Source organism: Macaca mulatta, chromosome 8 (assembly GCF_049350105.2).
Source record: "Macaca mulatta isolate MMU2019108-1 chromosome 8, T2T-MMU8v2.0, whole genome shotgun sequence".
Classification (NCBI taxonomy): domain Eukaryota; kingdom Metazoa; phylum Chordata; class Mammalia; order Primates; family Cercopithecidae; genus Macaca; species Macaca mulatta.
The window spans coordinates 2517580-2545091 of record NC_133413.1 but is presented as its reverse complement, the minus strand read 5'-3'; the positions used below and the strand labels follow the sequence as shown (position 1 = coordinate 2545091).

The window sequence follows — 27512 nt, the reverse complement described above, 5'->3', positions numbered from 1 at the left end:
AAGCACGCCCGTACGTATGTCCCCAGGACTCCACGTCTTTATAATAAAACAGTAACAATACCATCTAACATCGGCACTGTGGTTTTTCATTTACTAAACATTCTATGTGCCTCCTCCTATGTAATGATTTCACTTTAGGATTCGGGATGTCTCCATGCTACAAAATTAATCCATGTGAAACTCCATCAAGCTCTAAAGCAGGGATCTCCAATCTTTTGGCTTCCCTGGGCCATACTGGAAGAACTGTCTTGGGTCACACACAAAACAGACTAACACTAATGACAGCTGATGAGCTAAAATAATAATAATAATAATAATAAAAACTCATAATGTTTTAAGAAAGTTTACAAATCTGTGTTGGGCCACATTCAAAGCTGTCCTGGGCCACAAGTGGCTTGTGGGCCGTGGGCTGTAGGAGCTTGCTCTAAAGTGTGAAGGTCCATCAATTTATGAGAAGGAAATGCCACAAGTCAGTCATAAAATCGGGTGACATTACACTTTTACTAGGCTCTGCTCCAGCGCCCCTCGCTGGCCTTTCCGTGCTCTGGTCCTCACCACAGGGCCTTTGCACACGATGTTGCCACAAACTTCACCCTCCTGGGCTCCTGAGCCACCCCTCTCACCCCTTAGTTCTCGGCCTTAGAGTCCTCTGTTACGTGCATTCCCGGGAATGTATTCCTCTCCTTCAAAGCACTAGTCTCTGTGTGTTATCACCTAAGAATTAACATAATTATATGCTGAATGCCTTTCACTGTATTAAAGTCTCAGCTGCAGAGAGCAGGGAACTAGGCTGACTTTACTTGCAACTGTATCCCCAGCACCTAGGACTGTGCCTGACCCATAGCAGGGTGGAGGGGGGTGGGGGGGAGGGAGGGCAGGGTAACTCCACAAATATTCAGAAGGAAATTCATGCTAATCCTTCAAACAAAACGCACATAAGACATGCAACGGTTTCTATTTCCAAGACACCGTTTATTTCAAAATCATTTCTAGCAGGAACCTGGCTGTTAGCAAAAAGCAAACTCCTACATGTTTTAATTTATTCTTAAAGTTTTTGCTCATTGTTAAATACTTTGCAAATATGTGCTGGGTACCAACACTATAATTTTAGCTTAATTACGATGATTTCAAGAGAAAAAAAAAAACTCAAGACCACAATTGACACGATGAACCCTTGACCTCCGGAGAAGGGCAGATACTGCCCCGAGTCACCCAGGGAACATATGCTGAATGACAGCCTGGTTTGTGATCAGGAAACCTGCTGTTCTCCCGGCCCTTCTCAAGCCCACTCAGACACCACTCCTCCTTGATCACAGCCTTGGATGCAAGAAGGCTTAGAGGCACTGCAGCTGCCTAAGTGATTCCAGATTTGCAGGAAAGCTATTATTACTGAACAATCTGTGCTATTGGTATTTAGAAAACAACTGAAACATGTGCCCAGATGGAGGCATCCACAGCACGGAGAGTCTCTGGATCAGCACAGGGACAAAGACGAGACCTGCTGGGTTCCCACTGCGAAGGTTGCTACTTGTACCGGAACATACGGAAACCCCACTGAGCGGGTTTGCCTTGGAGTTTACAAATGATGCAATGACCTCCAAACCACCTTTCCGGATTCTTCCATCCTCCCAGGGCAAGGTGCTCTGAGGGTCAAGTTAGGCCCAGACATCAGTCAACACAGAGTCCTGCTCCCTGGGAATTTCTTTAGTCTCAGAGTCACAACATTAAGTTTTCTCCCCTCCTCCCAAGCCCAATGCTGGCTTAAATACAGTCATGAATGGTTCAGATGCAGACAGGTTCTGAGACATGGTAGTTAGGTGACTTCATCACTGTGCAAACATCACACAGGGTACTTACACACCTAGACGGTGCAGCCTGCTACACACCTGAGCTCCACTGCACAGTCTCCTGCTCCAGACTGCACACCTGTACAGCGCACACAATACAGCAGGCAATTGTAACACAATGGTGTTTGTGTATCTACACATTTCTAAGCATGGAAGAGACACAAGGAAAACAGTCTTATAATCTTACGGGACCACCGTCATCTTGGCGGTCTGTAATTGATCCGAACGTAGCTGTGCTAACGTATGACTATACTGTAAGCTACATTTTTACCTAATTTTATTATGTGCTTTATAATGCTATGGCCAGCAATGCCTGTGCAACTGACATGAAAAGTTCAAAGGCTTTATCTCATTACAATTTTTGCTTAGTTATGCCCTGATGGGAGCATTGCAATGCCAATTACCATAAATTTGCAGGCATCAGGTTGTTGCTGGAACAAATCTGAAGGCAATGAACGCTCCCTTCCGTGATGTCAGGAGTGGGGAGGATTATTCTAATAATGTACACTATTAGCTCAGGATAAAAGACTGAAAGGTTCCATTGACATCCATTAAGGGTTCCTAATTGGAGCCCGAGTAACGGCTCCTTAGTGGGAAATGGAAGCGGGAACCCCGCGAACTTCTCACTTAGTGCCTGAGGGGATGGCAGGAACTTTAAAATCTGACGGCGGTGCCTTTCGTGGGCTGAGTAGAATAAAGCTCGCTGCACTGATTTGTTCCTTTTCTTTTCCTTAGAATAGACACTGGAGTGGGTGGAGGGGGAAACGGTTTTGCAGGACTCTAAAAAGGTGGAGGGACTTCGGTTAACCCTCTTTTCCTGCTCCAGAAGGAGCCCCGCCTGAGAGGAGGGACCCCTGCGGAATCCCGCCCAGACCGCCCGGCGGTCTCCCCAGCACGTGGGGCGGGGGCTGGAGGGGGTGCCCGGCAGGGCTCGGGAGCCGCGGCGTGGTGGGGCGGGTGGTTCGGGGTGCTCAGGGCTCGCGGGGGTCAGCGGCCCGGACACCCCCGCACCCCGCGCGCAGCCGCGGAGGACCAAGGGCCGCGCTCCCCTTCCCGGGGCCCCGAGTCCAGGAGGGACCCCCGTCCGCTCCGGACAGCCGATCCCCGCGACCGCCGAGAGCCAAGCGGAGCAACCCCGGGTGGAGCCCCCGCCCCGGCCCCGCGCGCTTGGCTTCGGCTTCAGCTCCTGCTTGTGCTCCGGCGGGGGCGGCGGGACCCTCGGCGGGGGGCGGTGACCATGGGCGCGGCGCGGGCAGCTCATTGTCTTCAGGCCGGAGTCGCCGCGTCCCGGGGGAGGCTCTGGGGCAGACCCCGCGCGGAGGCCCCCACGCCCCCTACGCGCCCTCCCGGGGGCTGAGCGGAGACCACCCACCTCCGCCCACCCCGCCGCAGGCAGCACCGCCCCCTCCCCTCCCCTCCGCTCCCCTCCCCTCCCCTCCGCTCCCCTCCCCTCCCCTCCGCTCCCCTCCCCTCCCCTCCCTTCCCGTGCCGGCCTCGCCTCCCCTCCGCGCCTCTCCCCTGCCGGCCTCTCCTTTGCTCCCCTCCCGCCTTCTGCCGCCCTAGCCGACCATCCGCCGCCCCTCCGACCCGCGCCTCGGGCTCCTTCCAGCTCTGCCCGCCGGGCCCCGCCGCTGCCTCCCCGGGGTCCGCCCTACCTCGCCGCGGCTCCTCTTCAGCCCCCGGGCCCGGGACGCGCAGCCTGGCGGGTGGGCTCCGGCGCATGCGCGCGGCCTCCTCCCGGCACCTGTGGGAGCCGCGGCCCGGCCTCTCCGAGCACCTGCGAGCGCTCCTGCTCCTCCGACCCGCAGCGGGGCGTGGGCGGCAGAGGGGGCGGCGGACCGGCCTCTCCGCCTCTCCAGGCCGCGCGGAGCCAGCGCTCCGGCTCCCGGCTGCGAGGGGCGCGCGCGGGATGCGGGGAGGGGGGCGGGCGCGTGCACACGGGGCGTTCTCGGGCGCGCGCCGCCTGGCCGGGTCTGCGGACGGGCTGCGGAGTTGCTGCGGCTCCCCCCGGGCCTCCCTGCCCCGCGCCCGCCCGCCGGGCGCTTCACCCCTTCCGGGACCGCGGCCCACGCCCCGCCCGAGCCCGAGCCCACGCGCCGGGACCGCTTCCTGCGAGGAGGCGGAGACAGGTGGCCGCGGGCGCAAACAGGGGAGTTTTGTGCGCCTATTTTTTGGTAAAAGTAGAGGCGATGCGTTGTTGACATATTTAGTGGTTAAAAACCTATTGCCAAATTCTCACAGATTCCAGAATGTTTTAAAGTTTACAACACGAGAGTGGACGAAACGTCGGAGCTTTTTCTCATATCCAGAAATGTGGCCTCTGCCTCCCACCCGGGCCCTGCGGCGCAGACGGGGCTCAGGGCGGTGAGGACGGAGCCAGGATAGCAGAGTTCCAGCTGCTCCCAGACTGGGTCCTAATTAACACTGGACCCCTGCTGGCAAATGCTATTTTTAATGGTTTTGTGCAAATTAATGACGATGAGATTTCCATAAGCACGGAGAGCCAGAGGCTTTACTTTCTCTTTTTTTGTTCTTTTTGCTTCTGACAGTCTTTGCCAGTTGCATGCTGTATACACATAATTAGCCATTATGACTCCAGCAACAAAGCTAACGCCCCGAGAACATCTTTAAAACCTTTTTCACTCAGTTGCCAAGAAGAGTAGTACCTGCCGTCAGTACTTGAATTACAGGAGGCCGAAACTAAGCGAGCTACTCAGATTTTTTGAAAATTGAAAACTTTCGTTAAACACGCTTTTGGTGGGGGCTAAAATAATTCCCGTGCTGCTCCATTTTTATTTTGTTCAATTTACTCCAAACATGTTTCAGACTCTACTGTGATTTAGTGCATCTCTACTTCCCTTTGGCTGCAGAATACTTCTTCTTTTTCTGTGGTCCTTTCTTTTTTCTTTTTTTTTTTTTTAAGAGATGGAGTCTCGCTCTGTCACCCAGGCTAGAATGCAGTGGTGCAATCTCAGCTCACTGCAACCTCTGCGTCACGAGTTCAAGCAATTCTCCTGTCTCAGCCTCCCGAGTAGCTGTGACTAGAGGCGTGCACCACCACACCCAGCTAATTTTTGTATTTTTAGTAGAGGCGGGGTTTCACTCTACATTGGCCAGGCTGGTCTCAATCTCCTGACCTCAAGTGATCCACCCGTCTTGGCGTCCCAAAGTGCTGGGATTACAGGCGTGAGCCCCCACGCCTGGCCTAACTACCCCCATTCTTTTCCAGAGAACCGTGAGCAGGCCAAACAAAGCCTCATCTGGCTTTCCCACCGCCCTGGGGTTGGGCCCCCAGAGGCCCCGGAGGTCACCTAAGACACGGTGCTCTGAACATACAAGCCCCACAGCATCTCGTCTGCCATCCTGCCAGCAGTCAGAGACCTGGGAATAGGTCACACTGCCCACTGGATTTTACAAGCTTGGCATACACTAGGTTCTCCATAAATACTGAATGAAAAAATCGCTGAAGTAACTTATAACATCCATCCAAACCCCACACCATCTAGTAGATAAGTAGTCTGTGGGGAGTCCCATATTTTTCTTTCTTTAGATATTTATTTTAGAAATGGACTGTAGGCCCAACATGGTCTATGAAACTTGCAGAGGAGCATTTCATGCCTTTAATTAGTTCTTCATAACTACAGAGACCTCTAGAGTTCCTGAAATTGAACTGGGTTGTAATACTGTCAAGAAGAAGGGGGACCTATCTTAAATCTATTTCAAGGGTAATACTATTTTACTATGTAAATTTTCCCCTGCTCAGGGAGAGCCTGATCGAAGCATGCAAATATTTCAACATGCAAAACCACCCTGAAAATAGAAGTGAAGCTTACAGAGTTGTCCAGGGCACAGTGGTTTACTGGCCTCTGAATGCTGGATGCCATCAAACTGGGCTCCGGGCTGGGAGGACTCTGAACCGAATTTGTAGACAGCCCGCTTTGGAGTTCAGCTGATGGGGCCTTAGACACCAGCCTCACCCTCTGCCAGTCTTGTGATCTGGAGCCAGATACTTGGCCTCTCTGTGCTCCAGGGAGACACCATTGCACCTACCTGAGAGGGCTCAAGGAGACGATCCGTGCAACTCACTCAGGATACTGGATCTTAAGCCAACGGGCGGACTCACATTCGTCACCTCTGATTCTGTCACTGCCCGCACGGTGACTTAGCAAACACTTCTTCCTCTCCAGCTCTGCTTCTTAGTCTCCAGCTCCGCTGCCCGGCTCGGGTATTGGATGTAGTTTTCTAAATGTGCTAACACCAGACAACAGATAATTTCCCAAATGCTTGTATTATCCCATAGGAGTTCATGTGTTCCTCCCCCAACCAATAAAGCTGTTAAATCCCAATAACTGTCAGGAATGGAGCCAACTGCTATAAAGTACTTCCAGCTTCTTGGCATGAAAAAATAATTAGAATATATGTGTTGGCTTTGAAACAATACTCACTGGTTCATTTAAAAATTCTGTGCATATTGTACAGAAGTAAAGTCTTGGCCCTGGCACTCCCTTAGATGAACCTTACCCGGCCCTGGCACTCCCTTAGGTGAACCTTACCCACCTCAGTGTTCCCTCAGCTCTGATGAACTGTGTGCAATTGCGTTTTTCTCACAAGCTGCTTCGTAAATACTGTGAAGCTCTTTCCTTATGTCAGTCTTTCCACCTATGTCACCAGCCAGCGCCTGAGACCCTCATATTCAGGAAACTGTGCTCCTAAGTCCTCCAAAATATTGTCCACTATTAACCATCAATAGCACACATGTATTGGCCATGTGCTAAGCATGTCATTCCCCAAATTTTATTTTTTTGGGACAGAGTTTTGCTCTTGTTGCTCGGGGTGGAGTGGAATGGCACGATCTCAGCTCACTACAACCTCCACCTCCCAGGTTCAAGTGATTCTCCTGCCTCAGACTCCCAAGTAGCTGGGATTGCAGATGTGCGCCACCACGCCCGGTTAATGTTTTTTATTTTTAATAGAGACGGGGTTTCACCACATTGGTCAGTCTGGTCTCAAACTCCTGACCTCAGGTGATCCGCCCTCCTCAGCCTCCCAAAGTGCTGGGATTATAGGCGTGAACCACTGCGCCTGGCCCCCAGATTTTAATTTACAGACAGTCCCAGGTTTAAGATGATACCCTAATTGTGCTGATTTCCCTAAAAGGGAAACAGAGGCCATGCGGGCCCAGCAGTGTGAGGGAATGAAGCCAAGTTCGGTAACTGTTGAGTAAATGAAGGAATGAGGCCTGTTGAGCCCAAATGCCCATCGCTCATCATCCCTGACAGGCTCTCCCAGGGGCTGCGGGGGCTGGGCATGCGGTTCCCTCAAGCAGACTGCAGGTTACCCGCAGTGAATTAATGCTGCCGTCCCCAAATGGCCATTACGTTTATTAGTGGGAATCCTAGTAACCATTTTTCAGAAAAATAAAGGAAATAAGATGGCAACCATTACTTTAAAATAGTTTCAAGTATCTATTAATAATGTTAGAGCAAGTTAGCTGCAATTTAAAATATTTTCAGGGTTGGGGACAGTGACTCACACCTGTGGTCCCAGCACTTTGGGAGACTGAGGCAGGCAGATCGCTTAAGCCTAGGAGTTGGAGACCAGCCTGGGCAACATGGCGAAACCCTGTCTCCACAAAAATACAAACAATTAACTAGTCCCAGCTACTCAGGAGGCCGAAGTGAGAGGATTGCTTGAGCCTGGGACGTCAAGGCTGCCATAAGCCATGATTGCACCACTGCACTCCAGCCTGAGCAACACAGTGAGACCCTGTCTCAAATATATATATACATTTATTTATTTATTTTAAATATAAAATTTATATTTTATATTCTTTATATTTTATATATAATATATAATTAATTTATAATATATAATAATTATATTATGATGTATAACAATTATATTATTATATATTATATAAGTTTATATTTTTTATATATTATAATATATATAATACTCATCCCAGGGTTTCGTGTCTCTTCCATACAGGCAGGGCTTTCCACGCTATTGGGAGTAACGTGTCAGTTTATGATTTTAAAGTTTTAAATCCGTTATAGACAGACAACATTTCAATTTACAATACAAATAAAATTTTAAAAGACATACAGAATACAAAACCATTACCTTAGTGTTAGGTTAAACAGGCGTATAAAATCACGCTGTCAAACTGGTACACAACTTTCTAAACACTGCTTTCAGTTGTAGCACTGGTGGCGATGTTGGTCCTTCCTGGAGGGTTCATGGCCCACAATAGCCATGCTGTGAGCCGCATAGCTGAGGGTCACTGGGTGATGACTGAGCAATTGGCTGGTTGGTCCCGGAGAAATGCACATCTGTGCCCTAGCAAAGGCTTCACCATGCCAGGTGGGCGCAGCTGGAGTGGTCCCTAGACTCAGTTTTTCCAAACAAAGTCTTCCAGCCGAATTAGGCAATACGCTTGGGAAAAAGTAGTTTTGGGGTATAAATGTTTGAAAATGGCTCTAAACTATCTCCATCAGTATAAGAGGACATCTAACCGCTCAGCCAAAGAGACCTCGATGTCTTCTGACCAGGCTGACGAATCTCTCCTTCCTGCTGCTGTCTGGGATTAAAATGCTAAGGTTTGCAGGGTGCCAGGAAGTCACTTTAAAACACACTAACGGTCAAACTCGGATGGCCTCTCTGTTTAACACCCAGGCCTTTCGGGATGTGGGGATGCACGGGGTTGTGGACTTAGGAGGGTGCGGGACACTGACTAGCTGCAGAGCTTCCGCGTGGGCGTCCTGGGAGGTAGGTCAGCCGCCTGCGCAGCTGCCTGGGGCTGGGTCACAGGGAGTGGCCAGCCCCGTCCTTCCTCCCCGGCTGCCCCTCCCCCGGCTCCAAGGGTGTCTGTTCTGCAGCAGGAGGCTGAAGTGAGGAGGGTGGGGGCTGACCGCAGAGCCTCTCCCAGCTCCACCTGGCTCCATGGCCCCTGCAGCCCTGAAGCCCCGACACCATCCTGAGAGTCCCCGTTCCTGGTATCCCAGGCGGGAGCCTGCAGGGAGCGCCGGGAGCCTCAGAGGGGAGGACTCGGAGGAGACCGGGTCAGAGGGGGGTCGGCAGGACCTTCCTGCCCTGGGCGTTTCCTCAGAAGGCTTCACCCTCTTTCTGGGCAGCCCCAGCTTCAGCGGGTTCTTCGCCGGAAAGGACCTGCAGTCCTCAAACCGCCTTGGCCTCTGCACCTTCCGGCAGGACCCTGCTGCGACCAGAACTCCTGCGCCCAAATTCTAACACAGCAGAGTCTCCAGAGAAGTCGCCTCCCACCCCGGGCCCCACCAGAGGGAGCTGAGGCAGGAACGGGCCTCTGGGCCCCGGGGAACCACAGGGAAGCGGGGGCGGGCAGTGTGGGGGGCGCCTGTCGGACCGGACGGCTTTCGGGTAACTCGAACCAAAGCACGTGCTGAGGACGGTGAGCAGCGGCAGGCGGGCGGCTCTGTCTGGCCCAGAGGAGCCGCACCAGCTCCCATCCTCAGAGAGACCCCTGTGCCTCCATCCCCAGAGAGACCCCAGTGCTCCCTCATCCCCAGAGAGACCCCGGTACCCAGATCCTCCGAGAGACCCCGGTGCCCCCATCCTCAGAGAGACCCCGGTGCCCCCATCCCCAGAGAGACCCCGGTGCCCGGATCCTCCGAGAGACTCCAGTGCCTCCATCCCCAGAGAGACCCCAGTGCTCCCCCATCCCCAGAGAGACCCCGGTGCTCCCATCCCCAGAGAGACCCCGGTGCTCCCATCCCCAGAGAGACCCCGGTGCCCCCATCCTCAGAGAGACCCCGGTGCTCCCATCCCCAGAGAGACCCCAGTGCTCCCATCCCCAGAGAGACCCCAGTGCTCCCATCCCCAGAGAGACCCCGGTGCCCCGATCCTCAGAGACCCTGCTGCCCGGATCCTCCGAGAGACCCCGGTGCCCCGATCCTCACAGAGACCCCGGTGCTCCCATCCCCAGAGAGACCCCGGTGCCCCCATCCTCAGAGAGACCCCGGTGCTCCCATCCCCAGAGAGACCCCGGTGCCTCCATCCCCAGAGAGACTCCAGTGCTCCCCCATCCCCAGAGAGACCCTGGTGCCCGGATCCTCCGAGAGACCCCGGTGCTCCCATCCCCAGAGAGACCCCAGTGCCCCCATCCTCAGAGAGACCCCGGTGCCTCCATCCCCAGAGAGACCCCAGTGCTCCCTCATCCCCAGAGAGACCCTGGTGCCCGGATCCTCCGAGAGACCCTGGTGCCCCCATCCTCAGAGAGACCCCAGTGCCCCCATCCTCAGAGAGACCTCGGTGCCCCCATCCTCAGAGAGACCCCGGTGCCTCCATCCTCAGAGAGACCCCGGTGCCTCCATCCCCAGAGAGACCCCAGTGCTCCCTCATCCCCAGAGAGACCCCGGTGCCCGGATCCTCCGAGAGACCCCGGTGCCTCCTTCCCCAGAGAGACCCCGGTGCTCCCATACTCAGAGACCCCGGTGCTCCCATCCCCAGAGAGACCCCAGTGCTCCCATCCCCAGAGAGACCCCAGTGCTCCCATCCCCAGAGAGATCCCGGTGCCCCGATCCTCAGAGACCCTGCTGCCCGGATCCTCCGAGAGACCCCGGAGCCCCGATCCCCAGAGACCCCGGTGCCCCCATCCTCAGAGAGACCCCGGTGCTCCCATCCCCAGAGAGACCCCAGTGCCTCCATCCCCAGAGAGACTCCAGTGCTCCCCCATCCCCAGAGAGACCCTGGTGCCCGGATCCTCCAAGAGACCCTGGTGCTCCCATCCCCAGAGAGACCCCAGTGCCCCCATCCTCAGAGAGACCCCGGTGCCTCCATCCCCAGAGAGACCCCAGTGCTCCCTCATCCCCAGAGAGACCCTGGTGCCCGGATCCTCCGAGAGACCCTGGTGCCCCCATCCTCAGAGAGACCCCAGTGCCCCCATCCTCAGAGAGACCTCGGTGCCCCCATCCTCAGAGAGACCCCGGTGCCTCCATCCTCAGAGAGACCCCGGTGCCTCCATCCCCAGAGAGACCCCAGTGCTCCCTCATCCCCAGAGAGACCCCGGTGCCCGGATCCTCCGAGAGACCCCGGTGCCTCCTTCCCCAGAGAGACCCCGGTGCTCCCATACTCAGAGACCCCGGTGCTCCCATCCCCAGAGAGACCCCGGTGCCCTGATCCCCAGAGACCCCGGTGCCCCCATCCTCAGAGACCCCAGTGCTCCCATACTCAGAGACCCCGGTGCTCCCATCCCCAGAGAGACCCCGGTGCCCCGATCCCCAGAGAGACCCCGGTGCTCCCATACTCAGATACCCCGGTGCTCCCATCCTCAGACCCTGGTGCCGAAGCTCAACAGAGCCTGTCCTGGGTGTCGTCTCTTTCTGAGGAAAGAACTTACTCTTTTAATCTACAGGAATGTATCCATTTTCCATGGCTGCTGTCACAAATCGACAGAAAACTCGTGGCTTCAACAACACAGATTTATCATCTGACAGTTCTGGGGCCAGAATTGTGCCATGGGTGTCACAGGACAAAGATCCTGGCGTTGTAGCTCCCGTAATTCCCACGTCATGGGCGGAACCTCGTGGGAGGCGTTTGAATCGGGGGTGGGTCTTTCCTGTTCTGTTCTCCGTGATAGCAAATAAGTTTCCTGAGATCCGATGGATTTATAAAAGGCAATTTATAAAAGGGGCTGAGCAGCCAGCGCACCCGAGGGGACACGTGCCTTGCACCGTCCCTGTCACCCTCACTTTGCAGACGGAGGAGGCAGCTCATGACCCTGATTTGACATCTGACAGTGAGAAAACCAAAGAGCAAAACCAAAGAAGCACATGCTTCTTGCCTGCTGCCATGTAAGACGTGCCTTCGCTCCTCATTCACCTTCTGCCATGATGGAGGTCTCCCCAGCCATGTGGAACTGGGAGTCAGTTAAACCTCTTTCCCTTTATAAATTACCCAGTGTTGGATAGTTCTTCACAGCAGTATGAAAATGGACTAATATAATCTCTGTCTCTCTCTCTCTGTCTCTGTCTTTCTCTATCTCTTTGTCTATCTCTATCTCTTTGTCTCTGTCTCTCTGTGTCTCTGTCTCCCTCTCTGTGTCTCTCTTTCTCCTCTGCTTCCACTCTCACATCTCCTTCTCTGTCTCTGCCTCCTTCTTACACAGACACCTCTGATCACGAAGGGCCAGCCCAGATACTCCAGGGTCATGTTTTCATCTCAGGATCCTGAGCTTGGCTGCACCTGCAGAGCCCCTTTGCCACATAAGGCCACATATCCACCGTATCCAGGAATGAGGACGTGGACATCCACAGGGGGGTTGCTGCCCAGCCGCAGGACGCTGCAGAGGGCTGGGTGTTAGGGAAGAGGCAGAACACCACAGGGATGGCAGCTCGGGTCAGAGCCCAGCAAGCCTTGCTCCGCTCCAAGCTCCAACTGCTGCTCAGAACCAGCCTGCCGCAAGCAAGCAGTACACGTTTGTTGGAAAATTGAAACCATCTAAGTAAGGAGTGAGGAAATGCTGGGATAATCGAAGCAATCGCAGCCCACAGGGATGCATGACTGAGACGGAGGTCGGGGGAAACTTATTACATAAGAGCTCCTACCTACGGACTATGGGTGACACGCAGACACCTTCCCAGTTCTGATTCACTCACATCTCCTGCCAGCTGCATGAGGCAGCTCCTGCCGGCTCCGTTTAAACAGATGTGAAGTCATTAGCCCAAGCAGCTCTCAGTCCAAGTTAAAGTTTGGGTTTCGGGGCCTGCGTGCTTCATCCGTCATTTGTGTTTCTGAAAAGTGAGATGAATATAAATTCCAGAACGGCAAACGCGATCTTCAGGGCCCAGGACAGCAGTACTGAGTGATTCCTGGACACACGGGGCACAGCCGTGGGCACACCTGTCCCGGGAGCTCACAGCCCGGTGGGCAACCATGGACCCGCAGATCCCGCAGCCGTGGGCATGCCTGTCTTGGGAGCTCACAGCCCTGGTGGGCAACCGCGGACCCGCGGATTCCACAGCCGTGGGCGTGCCTGTCCCGGGAGCTCACAGCCCCGGTGGGCAACCACGGACCCGTGGATCCTGGAACCTGGCCGAATTCCCATCTAAAACCTGCACCTCCTGCAGAAAATCAAGAAGGGTCTGTTGTAATATGGAATATGTGAAAAACCAAGCCCAAATTTACTGTTTGTGCGAGTCAGATGTACGTATGTTGAATTTGCTCAAAATAAGGTAAACTAAAATGTCTCCCACCACCAGAGGTTGTTCTTTCTGGCTCAGCTGAGTATGGATCCAGGCCCCTTTAGGCTGAATGCACTGTTGGGTTTGGCTTAGAGGTGAACGAATGGAAGAGTATTCACAGACGGGCTGACTGGCACTGCTCACTCCTGCTAGCCTGTGTGAGAATTCCATTTCATGACCTAAAGAAGAAACTTTTAAAAATTCAAAATAGACTAACTGCTGAAACGAGACAGGCACAGTGAGAACAGGGGGGACGCTAGAGACCACAGCAGGACCCCACATGGTGGCAACAAAAGGCAAACCAAGCCGTTGATTTTTGATTGCATGGAAGATGGTGAAGATGAATCGTCCCTTGCTCAACCGACCGACCAGGGTCTTCCAGCCTCTGTGCCGTCAGCGTCTGGGGCTGTTCGGGCAGTGTAGGACACGTGGGGCGTCCGTGGTCTCTGCACATGGATGCCCGGTGCCCACGCTTCCCCCGACCTCTCCCTGTATTGACCACCAAGGTGTCTCCTAACATTGCCGAAGGTCTCCTGGTGGGTGGGGGAAGGTGGAAATTGCCCCTGGGTGAGACCCACTGAACGGCAGATGGAACGGGACTCTCGTATGTTAGCATCAAAAGAAGCAATTATTTTTTTCCTGAGCAGAAGAAAATAAACGCAAGCCCCTCGTTGCTCATCTAACAAGAGCAGCCCCCACTTTACTTTCTCTCCACTTTGCTTCTTGAGCCTGTGCCTCGCACCCACAATCCAAGGGGTCAGAGTCCGGACAAACCTGTGGGTATCGAGGGTAAAGGTGCCTTCTGGGTCACTCTGATTCTTGCACCATGGCATTTGAGGCTGCCTCCAGCACTGCGTCCAAAGACCCTGTCCCAGAGGCCCAGCAGGGCAGGACGGAGACTGTGGGCCAGTGGCACACAATGGCACACACAGGTGCCTCTGCCTCGCCGGCCTGCCCTACCGCGCCCCCTCCACACACCCCACCCCCACCACAGAGCTCTAGGCTTTTGCCATTGATGGTCAAGCATCATCCTACAAGCCTGCAGAACGGCCCGTCTCTTCTTTATCCTCGGAAAAGGCGGTTCTGCCACACTTGGCCGTGTGCCATCTACACGGGGTACCCGCTTGGAACCAGAACGTACAGAACCCTCCGGGTCTCAGAGGCTGCCGGCTCTTTGGGACTGGAGGGCGGCTTTCCAGCCAGCAAGCTGGGCCTTGTCGCCACCGTCTACAATACGCAGGAGGGAAAAGCCCCCGGGTGGCACCAGGGCACAGATTCCTGTGGACAGCTTGTGGTTGGTTTCTGCTTCCAGCCCTTTTGTTTGTTTGCTGTGTGTCCGGGCCGGGCTCCAGGCCATGCAGTTAACGGCCCTGGCTGAGCCCACAGCTTCCCAGGGCCTGAGTCTCACCGCCCCTTTACTCTGTAATCCCAACCCCGTCATCCTGACTCGGGTCAATTCTGGTAATGAGGGCGGCCGTGTGTCACAGAGCCAGGCTGCTCCTACCGCCCCTGGCCAAGTAGCCCGTGGTGAGACTCCCACACACGGAGCCATGGTGTCCTGTCTGCAGGACGGGAGTGAATGACACCTCGCGTCACTAGGGCCGTGCTCAGAAACACACTGATCATGGGAAGGGGCTGCAGCGGCCAGCGCACCCGAGGGGACACGCGCCTTGCATCGTGCCTGTCACCCTTCCTCTGCAGACGGAGGAGGCAGCTCGTGACCCTGATTTGACATCTGACAGTGAGAAAACCAAAGAGCATGGATTTTCCTGTTCCTGCCCTGGCTCTGCTGCTTTCTAACCAGGAGCCCAGAACTTGGCTCATTTTTGTGAGAAATGGCAGAAGCCGTCGGACGCAGGCCCGGGAGGTGAGGTGGGCACCGGGGGACCCCTGGGAGCACAATGGTGTTTTCAGCCACCAGAGGCCTCCGTGTCCACAGCAGCGCACGTGCATCCCTCCCCACGGCAGCTGGGGATGCCGAGTTCACTGCCCTGCTCCAACGGTCAGTTCTTCTCCAGGCCCCTTGAAAGAGTGGAGGGGAGCAGGGAGCCGACGGAGCCCCCAGCTTCCCGCCCGAGTGTGCACTGCCCAAGCAGGGTCGTGGGGGCCTGGCGGGGAGCACTGTTTCCTGCCCAGTGCCAACCTGACTGTACTGGGCTGGTCTTCCCAGGAAATGGTGCCAAACTGCAGGAGCCACAAGGCTGTTGCTGGCACACTGGACACTCAGTGGGGTCTTAGCAAGGCCAGCCTTGGTGCCAGGGAGCCCATGATACTGAGCTGGGGAGCCACAACAGCACCACCGCAGTGGCCCTTGTGTTCCTACACCCATTGCACAAACCCTCTCTGGCCAACAGCCCCAGACAGGCTACTCTGCTCACCCCGTGGTCTGGGGCTTTCTCTCTGGGGGGCGTTAACGCAGACACAAAGACACAGGCTTTTGCTCATCCTCTTCCACCTGACAGGACGACTGTGTGCCCTGTGAGCGGCCGTCGTGTGCGGAGGAGCGTCCTCCACAGCTTCCGGCAGGGCCTTCCCTGCACAGGACGAGACAGCCAGGACCGCAGTGCAGGCAGCAAGGACGGGGTGTCCCCACGCTCCCCCAGGGGCCAGTTGCTGCAGGGCACTGCACGTGGCTGGGTGTGGATGGGGTGGTGCAATGGATGCTGTTTCCTGCATTCTACTTCACTTTCTGAACCTGCTCGGTGCTGTCCCTAAGGTGTCGTGTCCATCCCAGCCTGCAACTCACCCATCTCATAACAGCATTCCACGGGCTGCTTAGCTCACAGTCAGCATCTGTTCTGGGCTGCAGGTTTGGGTCCCCCCAGATTAATATGCCGAGGCCTTAATTCCCAGTGTGATGGCCTCTGGGAAGGGATGAGGTCACCAGGGTGGGGCCCTCACGATGAGATAGTGTCTTTATAAGAGAACTTGTTTCCTCCCCCAACCATGGGAGGACACGGTGAGAAGCTGGCTGGCTGCAGGCCAGGAAGGGGCCCCTGCCACACCCAGCCGTGCGGGCACCTGGATCTGACAGCCTCCAGCACAGGGAGAAATCAACATGGTGAGGCTGCCCAGTCTATGGTGGTTTGTTCTGCAGCCTGCGCTGAGAGTGGCCTCTGTGTGGATCCTGGCGCCCAATTTTGACTGTGCCTAGTACCACCCAAGCTCCATTTTTCGATGGGAGATAACAGAGCCTGGCTCTGCAGCTCTGTGGGCCGTGCTGCTACAGCAACGTCTCAGCACAGTCCCATCCGTGTCGTCATGAGGCCGGCAAGGCGCCTGTGCCGCAGAAGTGGCTGAGCAGCTTGTCCTTCTCTTGGCCCCCTTCAAAACTGCCAGCCCCAGAGGCTCCCCAGAAATGAGCTGGAGCAGTCTTCCCATGTGTAGGGCATGCTGGGTCCAAAATCCAGAGGCCCCCCAGTCACTGCTCCCCAGAATGGCAAGGAGCGTGGGGTATGGTTTGCCCTTTACCTCATGGGGTGTATCAGGGCATGCACAGATGCTGAAACCCCAGAAGCTTCAGTGATGTGGCAGGCCTGCGATATCTCCCAGCCTCAGGCAGACACCTGCCTGCCTTGGTCACCCGACTTCTCCCAGGTCCAGGCAGCATGAGATCATCGACACAGTAGTGACCTTGTCGCCTTACAGTCAAGCCAGGGTTCAGAGCACAGTGAGCACGGCAGGAAATGCACTGCAGTCCTCGCCCAGTCAAGGCAAGCTGTCTTCGCTCCATGGATAGGTGTGCAGAAAAGTGCAGCTGCTGAATCGGCAGCTGCGCTGATCTGTTCCGGTAAAGATGCTATTTGTCACTGCGGCTGTGACTGGAGAGACCACCTGGTCATGCTGCAGGACCTCACCGCCGCCTTCCACCACAGCCTGGGGTCTGCAGTGCCCAGTTCCATGAATTACATGGGAATTGGTGGGCACTGGGATTTCGCCATCCTTTGAGCCTCTGACGGCGGCTCTGATCTCTGCAATTCCTCCAGGGAGGCAGGATGGATTTACCGATTGGGTAGGAATGGGGAGGGGTGTTCAGAGCCTTCCAATGGATGGTTCCTAATTCAGTGGCTCTGACTTCACAGGTTACGGAACTAGTGATGGTTTCTGCCAGCTGCCAGCTCTGTCCATCCCAATTACACACCTGGCCCTTGTGAGACGGACATGGGCCGAACTCCACGTGCCACGTGGCTTTCATAAGACCCCTCTACAGCCCAAGGGGCTGCTCTGCTTCTCTGCTTGGTGGCGACTCGGAGCCTGGAGAGTTTCCGAGGTTGGCTCTTTCCCATGACCACTGCGGTCTTCCCGGCACATGGATGCAGGTCCCTGTGGGGAAGCATGGACCATGCATGCTTGCAGTCTACATTTGGGGTCCTTCCTCAGGTGAGCCTGACTCCCCCTTCAGTCGATGAGCTCCGAGCCTGTAAGCTGACTCAGGTGTGGGACTTGGACCATGACCTGCGGGTTTTCGTTCATTGCTGAGCAATGTCTCTTGGTGCTTTCCTGTGTCCGTTCAGGCTGCTGTGATGAAATATCAAGCCTGGCCACGCCTCAGGGCAGGACAGGGGCCCCATCAGGAGGTGAGATCATGGTGCCAGTCAGGCTCCCTGTTGATCAAGTTACTGAGGGTCTGCCCAGCAGATGGGGGCCCGGAAGCTGGCGCAGATGCAGCCATTTGGCCCTGGGCTCCCATGTGTCCTGCTGTCACTGGGTTAATCCCTGTCCAGGAAGAGCCCAGGGCTCTGCAGAGGAGAAGGGGAATAAACGGACAGCGGAAACCCCAAAGGGATGCTGCTTCTCTCTTGTCGCATCCCCAGGGCCTAAGACAGAGCTTGGCCTCACCTCTGACACTCATCAGGTGCTCAATAGAAGCTTGTTGCTTAGCGAATGCACTTGCCTCTACGCACGGCTTCCTTCGTTGGTGATACGCTTGTTTTCCTCATTCACTGTGAGCCTGTGAAAGCGGAACCCATGTCCCAGCATAGCAGGAGTTCTCTGCAGCCCACATTCTCCGACCTCTTCCTCCCCCACAGCCCTCCTGTGCCTGCCTCTCTCAGGATCTCTGGAAGTCTCTCTTCTCTAGGAGGGCAGTGGGAGGTAAGAAGTCAGTTACACAGACCCCACTCTGTCCATGTCCCACACCATCAATCGTGTGGAAAGATTTCTGTCCCAGCAAGTTAACTTTACACATTGAATTCATCTGTCCGTGTAAGATGTTGGCCCTGGTCTCGTAAAACCACCATAATAGGAACATTTTACAGGAAATTCATTCTACTCATAACTCAAAATGGAATGGCCAAGTACAGGCTGGGCATGACTGTGAAGTCAGAGCCACTGAATTAGGAACCATCAACTGGAACCATCCGAACCCTCCTCCCCATTTCTACCAAGTTAGTAAATCCATCCTGCCTTCCTGGAGGAATCGCAGAGACCAGAGCCGCCGTCAGAGGCTCGAAGGGTGGCGAAATTCTGCCCACCAATTCCTGGCTCACACCAGGAATCTCAGCACTTTGGGAGGCTGAGACAAGAGGACTGCTTGAGGTCAGGAGTTTGAGACTAGCCTGGACAACATAACGAGACCCCATCTCTATAAAATGTTAAAGAGAAAAAAAGAGTTAGGTGGGGTGGTGTGCATCTGTAGTCCCAGCTACTCAGGAGACTGAGGTGGGAGAATCGCTTGAACCTGGGACGTTGAGACTGCAGTGATTGTGGGAGCCCAGGGGGGTTATGGTGAACCATGATCACGCCACGGGACTGCAGCCTGTGCAACAGAGGGAGATTTTGTCTCTTAAAACAAACAAAGAACAAGTACATGAGTCGCTTGAAAGATTCCCAGTGACTACTTCCAATTCAGAGCGCCGTCCTCCACGCAACCGGGTGTGCTGCTGGGATTTAGAAGTAGCAAGTGGTGATGCAGCTAGGAATGTGCAGACCAATCCCCCCGCCCCCGAGTGTGATGCCCCTTTCCATTTGACACATAAAAGAGGCAACTCGTCCTACTGCATTTTAAAATAAAAATACTTTATTTATGAAGTCAGACAGCAGCTAACAGTTGGAGAAGCTTGGGAAGAAATCACTTTCACATGGGGGATATATGCAACCTAGAAAATATTTGGCTAAGTCATAAAATTAACATTTTTAGTCATCTGTAAAGTGCTGAGACATTTATTTCTGGTGACTGCCTGGGTTAGGATTTTTTTCTTGTTACCCGTCCAGTAAGTGAAACATTGAAATACACGTTGAGCAGGATGGAGTTCACTAAGTATGCACCTTGACAGGATGGTGTGCACTCACTATGCACCTTGTCACGCGGGGTTGGCTCTGCGACTGCGGAATAGAAACTGATGCGTTCTGCAGAGGAGGCGTCTGCACAACAGACAGGCTGGCCCGAGGTCACGCTTCTTGGCCTGGGTCCCGCTCAGCGACAGCAGCCAGCATGGCCTAGCACCAGGAGTCATTCGGAGTGTGCGTGCTAAAGCAGACACAGCGTTCCAGGTCAAAGGGGCAAGAAGCCGCACCAAGGAACTAAGCAAGACTGCTCTGCCTATCTCCTCTAACACTAAAGCACACACGTTTCTCATGTGGATAGTCACTCTATTGATGCGAGAAGGGAGGAATAATTTGGTGTTGATGCTTGAGTCCAAATGTTGAGCATTTTGGTTCAAAGCACACATTATTTGTGAAATGCTACAGATAATATATTGACTGAAACATTAACTGTTAATTTTTTTAATAGAAAAATGCAATATAAAAATATTACTTTGTTAAAATATACAGTACACATATTATACCACTTTGGAAAACCCAGCTCACTTCTGAAAGCAAATCATGCTAACTGGACTGGTAGGTGTTACCTGGCTTTTAAAGTTGTTAACAAATTTTATTCTGAAATTCAAAAATAGAGAATATAAATAAAAGTCGTGAATCTGAATCAGGTAAAATTATTTTAAGAATTGTTAATAGATGCCTGCACTACTGAATACACATATTTTCTCATAAATTCTTAGTCTGCGAATTCTGTAATATGATATGACAGGTCTGGCACTGATGAAGTTTAACATTTAGTATTTATATATGGACTACAGCAGTCAAAAAGAATGTGGTATTTTCCCAGAACTGCACTCAATTACTCGAAAATTGCATCAATCTTCTGCCTTCGTTAGAAGTGCTTGTAATTACTTCTGCTGTACGGAAGAGAAGGAAGGAATTGGCAGGAATGCCACCATGACGATATTGCACGTTTCTCCCCCAAATACTGTTTTTAATTTATTCCCAACCAGTGTAGACACAGCTTAATCACTCAGGCTGTAGGATTAGCTGAGAAGTCACCCTTGATTGCAAATTCTGACAGCAGGAGGCGGCCGCCCTGCTTATATATTCAGCAGAGGGATCTGCCAGACCATGACGGACGGCGCCAGCTCCTCCTGGTGGGGCTGCCGGGCCTTCCTGTGCACCCGCCTGTGGCCCTGCCCTCCACAGACCACCAGCGCCGAGCTGGCCTTGGCTTTCTTGGCCCGGCGTGCTTTGCTTCTCAGAGAGACAGGATCCTTCAGGAGGTCACAGATGGTGCTGTCCTCCGACCTGTGCTCTAGAGAGCTGGAGCCGTGAGACAAGCTCAGGGACCCGGACGAGGAGGACACGTCGCTTTTCTGAGTCATCGATCCCAGCGAATCTCCCAACCAGATGGCTGTGTCAGCGTCACCCTGGTTCAGGGACGAACCGGTTCCTTCACTCGGAAGTGCATCCTTCTGGTCTTCGTCCTGGGGCTCGGGGCCGGGAGCCAGGCCGTCCCCGGATTTGTCCTTGTCTTTCTCATGCAGAGCCGTGGCCAGGATGATGAATTTGACAGGACCGTTGTGTGCATGGTAGGAGACCATGCCTCTTCCTGAAAAGGGAAACAGTTCAACAGCTGTCTTTTAAAATAGGCAAAATGTGAGAGAAGGAAGCAAAAAGTGCCTGGCTTAACCCCAATGCACTCCTCCCTGCCCAAATAACGAAACCTGTCACTTGCATACTTGAATCATAGGCTACAATGGAAATATCTGGATTATATTCTTCTGGGGTTTTAGTTAATGTGAAGAAGGCTTTAAAAATGATTTTCTAAAATAGAAAGTTGTGTTTTCCTCAGCAGTATTTCAGTTCTAATACTCATACTGTACTTTTCAAAGTAATAAAATAGTCATTTTTCCATTCTGCATAAAATACCTTCTAACTTACCCTATGGAAATATCCCAAATTTTCCTAAGTCTTGATTAGAAATATTAACGCCTGAAATGTGTTGGTTTGGGAATGAAATAACTAAATTGCTGGCTGGCTGCCATTTTTCTTTTTTTTTCTTTTTTTTTTTGAAACAGAGTCTCGCTCTGTCCCCCTGGCTGGAGTGCAGTGGCGCGATCTCGGCTCACTGCAAGCTCCGCCTCCCGGGTTCCTGCCATTCTCCTGCCTCAGCCTCCTGAGTAGCTGGGACTACTGGCACCTGCCACCGCGCCCGGCTAATTTTTTGTATTTTTAGTAGAGACGGGGTTTCACCGTGGTCTCGATCTCCTGACCTTGTGATCCGCCCGCCTCGGCCTCCCAAAGTGCTGGGATTACAGGCGTGAGCCACCGCGTCCGGCCAGCCATTTTTCATTACAAAAACGTTCTGGGGTTCAGAACAATTTAACTCTATAGTTTGATTAAAGTTAGGACTTTCAGTTTTCAGGTTATGTGATTCAAATTTTAAAGTCATCATTGTATCAGAAACACTTGTAGGTCTTCTTAATGGCACAGAGTCCTGAAACCCCCACATTGATTCTGTAGCATCACGTGGGCCTGGCGTGTCTTCTGGGTGCTTTGTGGGTGACATGACATACGGACAGGGGCACGTGTCCTTTCCCCCAGTGCTTTCAGTATGAAACAGGCCCCAGCCCTCACCATCATCCTACTCTGGCCAAGGCAGATGACATCACTGAATCTTCCACCATGGTGAGAGTCCATTTCCCAAAGAGCAGAGTGGCAAAGTGAAGTCTGCAGGGAGCGGGAGCTGGGGGGACTGGGCAGGGACAGGGCCGCTCATCACCTGGTGAAGCGCGCACCTGGGTTCCCTGCACGCCAGCAGTGATGCTGCCCCGGGCATGCCCCCAGGAGGAGCTTCTGCAGAGCCAGCCACACAAATATTCAGAGGCTTGATGTGTAATGCCAACGGGTAGCACCTAGCTACCCATCCAGAGAAACACAGTGAGTGCACCTCCTTTCAGGAAACACCCAGCTATCCACCCAGAGAAACCCGTATAGTGAGGGCGCGCCTCCTTTCAGGAAGCACCTAGCTACCCGTGCAGAGAAACACGGTGACAGTGTACCTCCTTTCAGAGGCAGGCTGCAGGCAGGGAGAGGAAAGCGCTGCAGCTGCGGCACCCGCAGGGACCGACCCCAGCAATGCCGAGAGAAAAAGCAACAGAGGCTGCGCGCACCATGGGACAGCTACAGAAAAGTGCAAAAACAGGAGAGGTGAAAAGAACCCTTTAAGATAGACACTGGTACAAGTACAAAGGAGAACCAAAGGAATAACTGATGTAAAACTGAGTAGCGTCGTTTCCTAGGGTGTGAGCGGAGACAGCTGAGGCTGAGAAGGGGCGGCTGAGGCTCAGTGTGTGAGTCACGGCCCCTTCTGAGCTGGGCACAGGCATGTGGCCTCTTCTCATTACCAGGTAAACTGTGAAACTGTGTGTGATGCACAATTCTATGTATTTACAGGCTGAGTGTCCCTTATCTGAAATTCTTGGGACCACAAGTGTTTTGGATTTCTTTTTTTTTTTTTTAATGTTGGAATATTTGCATTGCACTTGATGGTTCAGCATCCCCAAATCTGAAATCCAAAATCTGAATTCCTCCAATGAGCACTGCCTTTCAGCGTCACATCGACACAGAATTTGGAGCATCTGAGGCCAAGGCAGGCGAATCACTTGAGGTCAGGAGTTCGAGACCAGCCTGGCCAACATGATGAAACCCCATCTCTACTAAAAATACAAAAATTAGCCGGGCGTGGTGGCAGGTGCCTGTAATCCAGCTAATAGGGAGGCTAAGGCAGGAGGATCGCTTGAACCCAGTAGGCAGAGGTTGCACTGAGCTGAGATCGTGCCACTGGACTCCGTCCTGGGTGACAGAGTGAGACTCTGTCTCAAAAAGAAAAAAAAAAAAAGAATTTAGAGCATTTTGCATTTTGTTTTTGGATTTGGGGTTCGCAACACGTATAATCACATAGCTCATAATAAAAACATAAATTAGGAAATGAATGGCAAAACTAGAATTCCTTAATCCTCACGGGTGGACCTGCCACAATCTGAGTGCATGGAAGCCACTGCCAGGTCGGCCCGGGAGGAAATCCCAGAAATGGAGCCCGTCGGAACAGTTCTGCTCTAAGAGCTTCCTACAGAGCGTTTTCTCTGTTAGTATATCCCGCTGGGTGACATCATAACCCACATAGAATCTCAGGCCATGGTTTACTGAACTTACAGGATGAGGAGTTTTCCGCGTTACTGCAGGCTCTGCCCACACCACCTCTGCTGGCTGCGTTCTACCCATTACCAGCAATGCCACCATTTTATTAAACGGCCCAATCCCTCATTACGAACTACAGGTCACCTATTTTGTGCTGTTAAAAATTAAATGCTGTGGCAAATGTCTTTTTTCATCATACTTTGTTCCTACATTAGGCTGTTTCCTGGGTCAGTTCCGTGGATTGGGAATCCTGATTCCAGACACACGAGCATATTTTAAGGCCTCCAATCCCTCACGGGACTGAGCTTTCCAGAAAGGCCGTGTGCTCCAGCCTGAGCTCCTAATGACACGGCAACAGCACAACGGAGCCTTTTTGGATCCCGGCTTCCTTTTCACAATATAAAATACAGAAAGGACCGACGGAGATCCCGGCTTCCTTCTTCACAATATAAAATACAGAAAGGACCGACGGAGATCCCGGCTTCCTTCTTCACAATATAAAATACAGAAAGGACCGACGGAGATCCCGGCTTCCTTCTTCACAATATAAAATACAGAAAGGACCGACGGAGATCCCGGCTTCCTTCTTCACAATATAAAATACAGAAAGGACCGACGGAGATCCCGGCTTCCTTCTTCACAATATAAAATACAGAAAGGACCGACGGAGATCCCGGCTTCCTTTTCACAATATAAAATACAGAAAGGACCGACGGAGATCCCGGCTTCCTTCTTCACAATATAAAATACAGAAAGGACCGACGGAGATCCCGGCTTTCTTTTCACAATATAAAATACAGAAAGGATCGACGGAGATCCCGGCTTCCTTCTTCACAATATAAAATACAGAAAGGACCGACGGAGATCCCGGCTTCCTTCTTCACAATATAAAATACAGAACGGACCGACGGAGATCCCGGCTTCCTTCTTCACAATATAAAATACAGAACGGACCGACGGAGATCCCGGCTTCCTTCTTCACAATATAAAATACAGAAAGGACCGACGGAGATCCCGGCTTTCTTTTCACAATATAAAATACAGAAAGGACCGACGGAGATCCCGGCTTCCTTCTTCACAATATAAAATACAGAAAGGACCGACGGAGATCCCGGCTTCCTTCTTCACAATATAAAATACAGAACGGACCGACGGAGATCCCGGCTTCCTTCTTCACAATATAAAATACAGAACGGACCGACGGAGATCCCGGCTTCCTTCTTCACAATATAAAATACAGAACGGACCGACGGAGATCCCGGCTTCCTTCTTCACAATATAAAATACAGAAAGGACCGACGGAGATCCCGGCTTCCTTCTTCACAATATAAAATACAGAAAGGACCGACGGAGATCCCGGCTTCCTTCTTCACAATATAAAATACAGAACGGACCGACGGAGATCCCGGCTTCCTTCTTCACAATATAAAATACAGAAAGGACCGACGGAGATCCCGGCTTCCTTCTTCACAATATAAAATACAGAAAGGACTGACGGAGATCCCGGCTTCCTTCTTCACAATATAAAATACAGAAAGGACCGACGGAGATCCCGGCTTCCTTCTTCACAATATAAAATACAGAAAGGACTGACGGAGATCCCGGCTTCCTTCTTCACAATATAAAATACAGAAAGGAATGACAGAAACTAATTCTGGCATTTAACAGAATAGGAAAACATAAGATTCTCCTTGGACTACTAACGTAAGAAACAGAAAACATATAAATTGGTAATTAACAGACAGTCTACTAAGTCATTATAATACCATGAAAACATACAGATAATCTGAATTGTGTAACAATCCCAGGATGTTAAATCATACTACGCACAGATAATCTGAATTGTGTAACAATCCCAGGATGTTAAATCACACTACGCACAGATAATCTGAATTGTGTAACAATCCCGGGATGTTAAATCACACTACACACAGATAATCTGAATTGTGTAACAATCCCGGGATGTTAAATCACACTCCGCACAGGTAATCTGAATTGTGTAACAATCCCGGGGTGTTAAATCACACTACGCACAGGTAATCTGAATTGTGTAACAATCCCGGGATGTTAAATCACACTCCGCACAGGTAATCTGAATTGTGTAACAATCCCAGGATGTTAAATCACACTCCGCACTGCTATGCTGTATGAGTCTGCAAGACAGGATGCAGCCACTCAGACTGCAGCTGCCACTCACCGGTCACTTTGGGAATCCCTTGCAGACGTGGGACTGGCAGGGCCACGAGGACTCCCAGGCTGGTGCCGACCATCAGCAATCCGTGGCAGACGAGCAGGCTCGTCACCGACAGCCGCTGGTGCCCTGGGCAGAAAGACATACGAGTGGTTTCGGGTCTGGTTTGTGCAGCAGAGTTGGTGGGGCGGTGAGGGAGCTGGAAACCCCACAGGTCTGTCATGCCACCACCAAACCCCGCAGGGGCAGGATGTGGCACAGGAGTTCCCAAACCCGAGCCCCAGGCTCCTCAACCACACGAGCAAGACAAGGGTCTTGGGGGCATGCCCTGCGTCTGCACCTGGACAGAACAGGCCCGATGTCTGGCCGGGTCTCCTGGGCTGTCGTCTGCATGGCTCTGCTCGGCCCCTTCAGCCCTGAATCAAGCCCCTGGATGAATCTGTCTAAACCTTTTGCTTCCTGGCCATGTAGCACGTGAGCTCGTGAGCCCCCGACACACGCAGTGGCCTGTGGTTCTTTGGGAGCACAGAGGCCCCTTTACAAATGAGGAGAGGTCTCAGCGCGCACGGCTAGACTCGAGTAACGGGCCCTCAGCCGCAGCTGGACCCTAGAGGGAACTGAAAGGCCTCTTCAGGGCTCTGCGTGAAGAACAACATTGTCACATGGCCTCGGCGCTGGACACAGCAGGGAAACGCCACAGTGGACGGCGGGGTCAGAAGGGCCTTTGAGGTTCTTTGTTAGTTTGGTTTTGATTTGCTTTACAGCCAAGGATCTGAAGCCCAGAGAAACTAAACAGTTTGCTCTGGCCGTGACAAGGCTAGAAAGTGGCTGCCAAACAATGTGGGAGATGCATGGCCTATTCCAAGACCCCGCCTCATGGCAGTTACAGGAAGACCCCACCTCACGGTGGTGACAGGAAAACCCTGCCTCATGGAGGTTACAGAGAAGACCCCGCCTCATGGCAGTTACAGGAAGACCCCACCTCATGGAGGTTACAGAGAAGACCCCGCCTCATGGCAGTTACAGGAAGACCCCACCTCACGGCGGTGACAGGGAAACCCCACCTCATGGTGGTGACAGGGAAGACCCCGCCTCATGGCGGTTATAGGGTGGGAGACGCATGGCCTGCTCCAAAGACCCTGCCTCACAGTGCTTACAGGAAGACCCCACCTCACTGCAGTGACAGGGAAGACCCCGCCTCACAGCGCTTACAGGAAGACCCCACCTCATGGCGGTTACAGGGAAGACCCCGCCTCACGGCGGTGACAGGGAAGACCCCGCCTCACAGCGGTTACAGGAAGACCCCGCCTCACGGCGGTTACAGGAAGACCCCGCCTCACGGCGGTTACAGGGAAGACCCCACCTCATGGCGGTTACAAGAAGACCCCACCTCACAGCAGTTACAGGAAGACCCCGCCTCACAGCAGTTACAGGAAGACCCCGCCTCACGGCTGTTACAGGGAAGACCCCACCTCATGGCGGTTACAGGGTGGGAGATGCATGGCCTGTTCCAAGACCGCACCTCACCGCGGTTACAGAGAAGACCCCACCTCACAGCAGTTACAGGAAGACCCCGCCTCACGGCGGTTACAGGAAGACCCCACCTCACGGCGGTTACAGGAAGACCCCGCCTCACGGCGGTTACAGGAAGACCCCGCCTCACGGCGGTTACAGGAAGACCCCGCCTCACAGCAGTTACAGGAAGACCCCGCCTCACGGTGGTTACAGGGAAGACCCCGCCTCACGGCGGTTACAGGGAAGACCCCGCCTCACGGCGGTTACAGG

The 27512-nt window shown here is 53.2% G+C and overlaps 2 protein-coding genes and 1 long non-coding RNA gene across 24 annotated transcripts in view; 1 reads left to right on the top strand and 2 right to left on the bottom strand.

Moving 5' to 3' along the window:
• The window catches only part of KBTBD11 (kelch repeat and BTB domain containing 11), a 36902-nt gene extending 28314 nt beyond the window's left edge, over nt 1-8588 (bottom strand). The window contains exons 1-2 of one of the 2 annotated variants that reach the window (XM_015144689.3): nt 7971-8588; nt 5898-6098 (exon numbers count right to left, since the gene is read on the bottom strand). The gene's annotated coding sequence lies outside the window, so the exon portion shown is untranslated. Of the gene's footprint in view, nt 1-3502; nt 3733-5897; nt 6099-7970 lie in introns of those variants that run through there. The other variant, XM_028852317.2, reaches the window with a different exon arrangement.
• Nucleotides 8589-11011: 2423 nt separating this feature from the next.
• LOC144330669 (uncharacterized) lies at nt 11012-12037 on the top strand. Its single transcript, XR_013397031.1, has 2 exons — nt 11012-11745; nt 11989-12037. It is a non-coding gene; the product is annotated as an uncharacterized LOC144330669 (long non-coding RNA).
• Nucleotides 12038-19060: 7023 nt separating this feature from the next.
• ARHGEF10 (Rho guanine nucleotide exchange factor 10) overlaps nt 19061-27512 on the bottom strand; it is a 145152-nt gene continuing 136700 nt past the window's right edge. For all 21 annotated transcript variants that reach the window (XR_013397029.1, XM_077942906.1, XM_077942912.1 and 18 more), the window contains 2 exons: nt 25734-25856; nt 19061-20945 (listed from right to left, as the gene is read on the bottom strand). Coding sequence is in view for 20 of the 21 variants with exons in the window: in XM_077942906.1 (XP_077799032.1) it covers nt 20431-20945; nt 25734-25856 (638 nt within the window). In the remaining variant the exon portion in view is untranslated. The remainder of the gene's footprint in view (nt 20946-25733; nt 25857-27512) is intronic.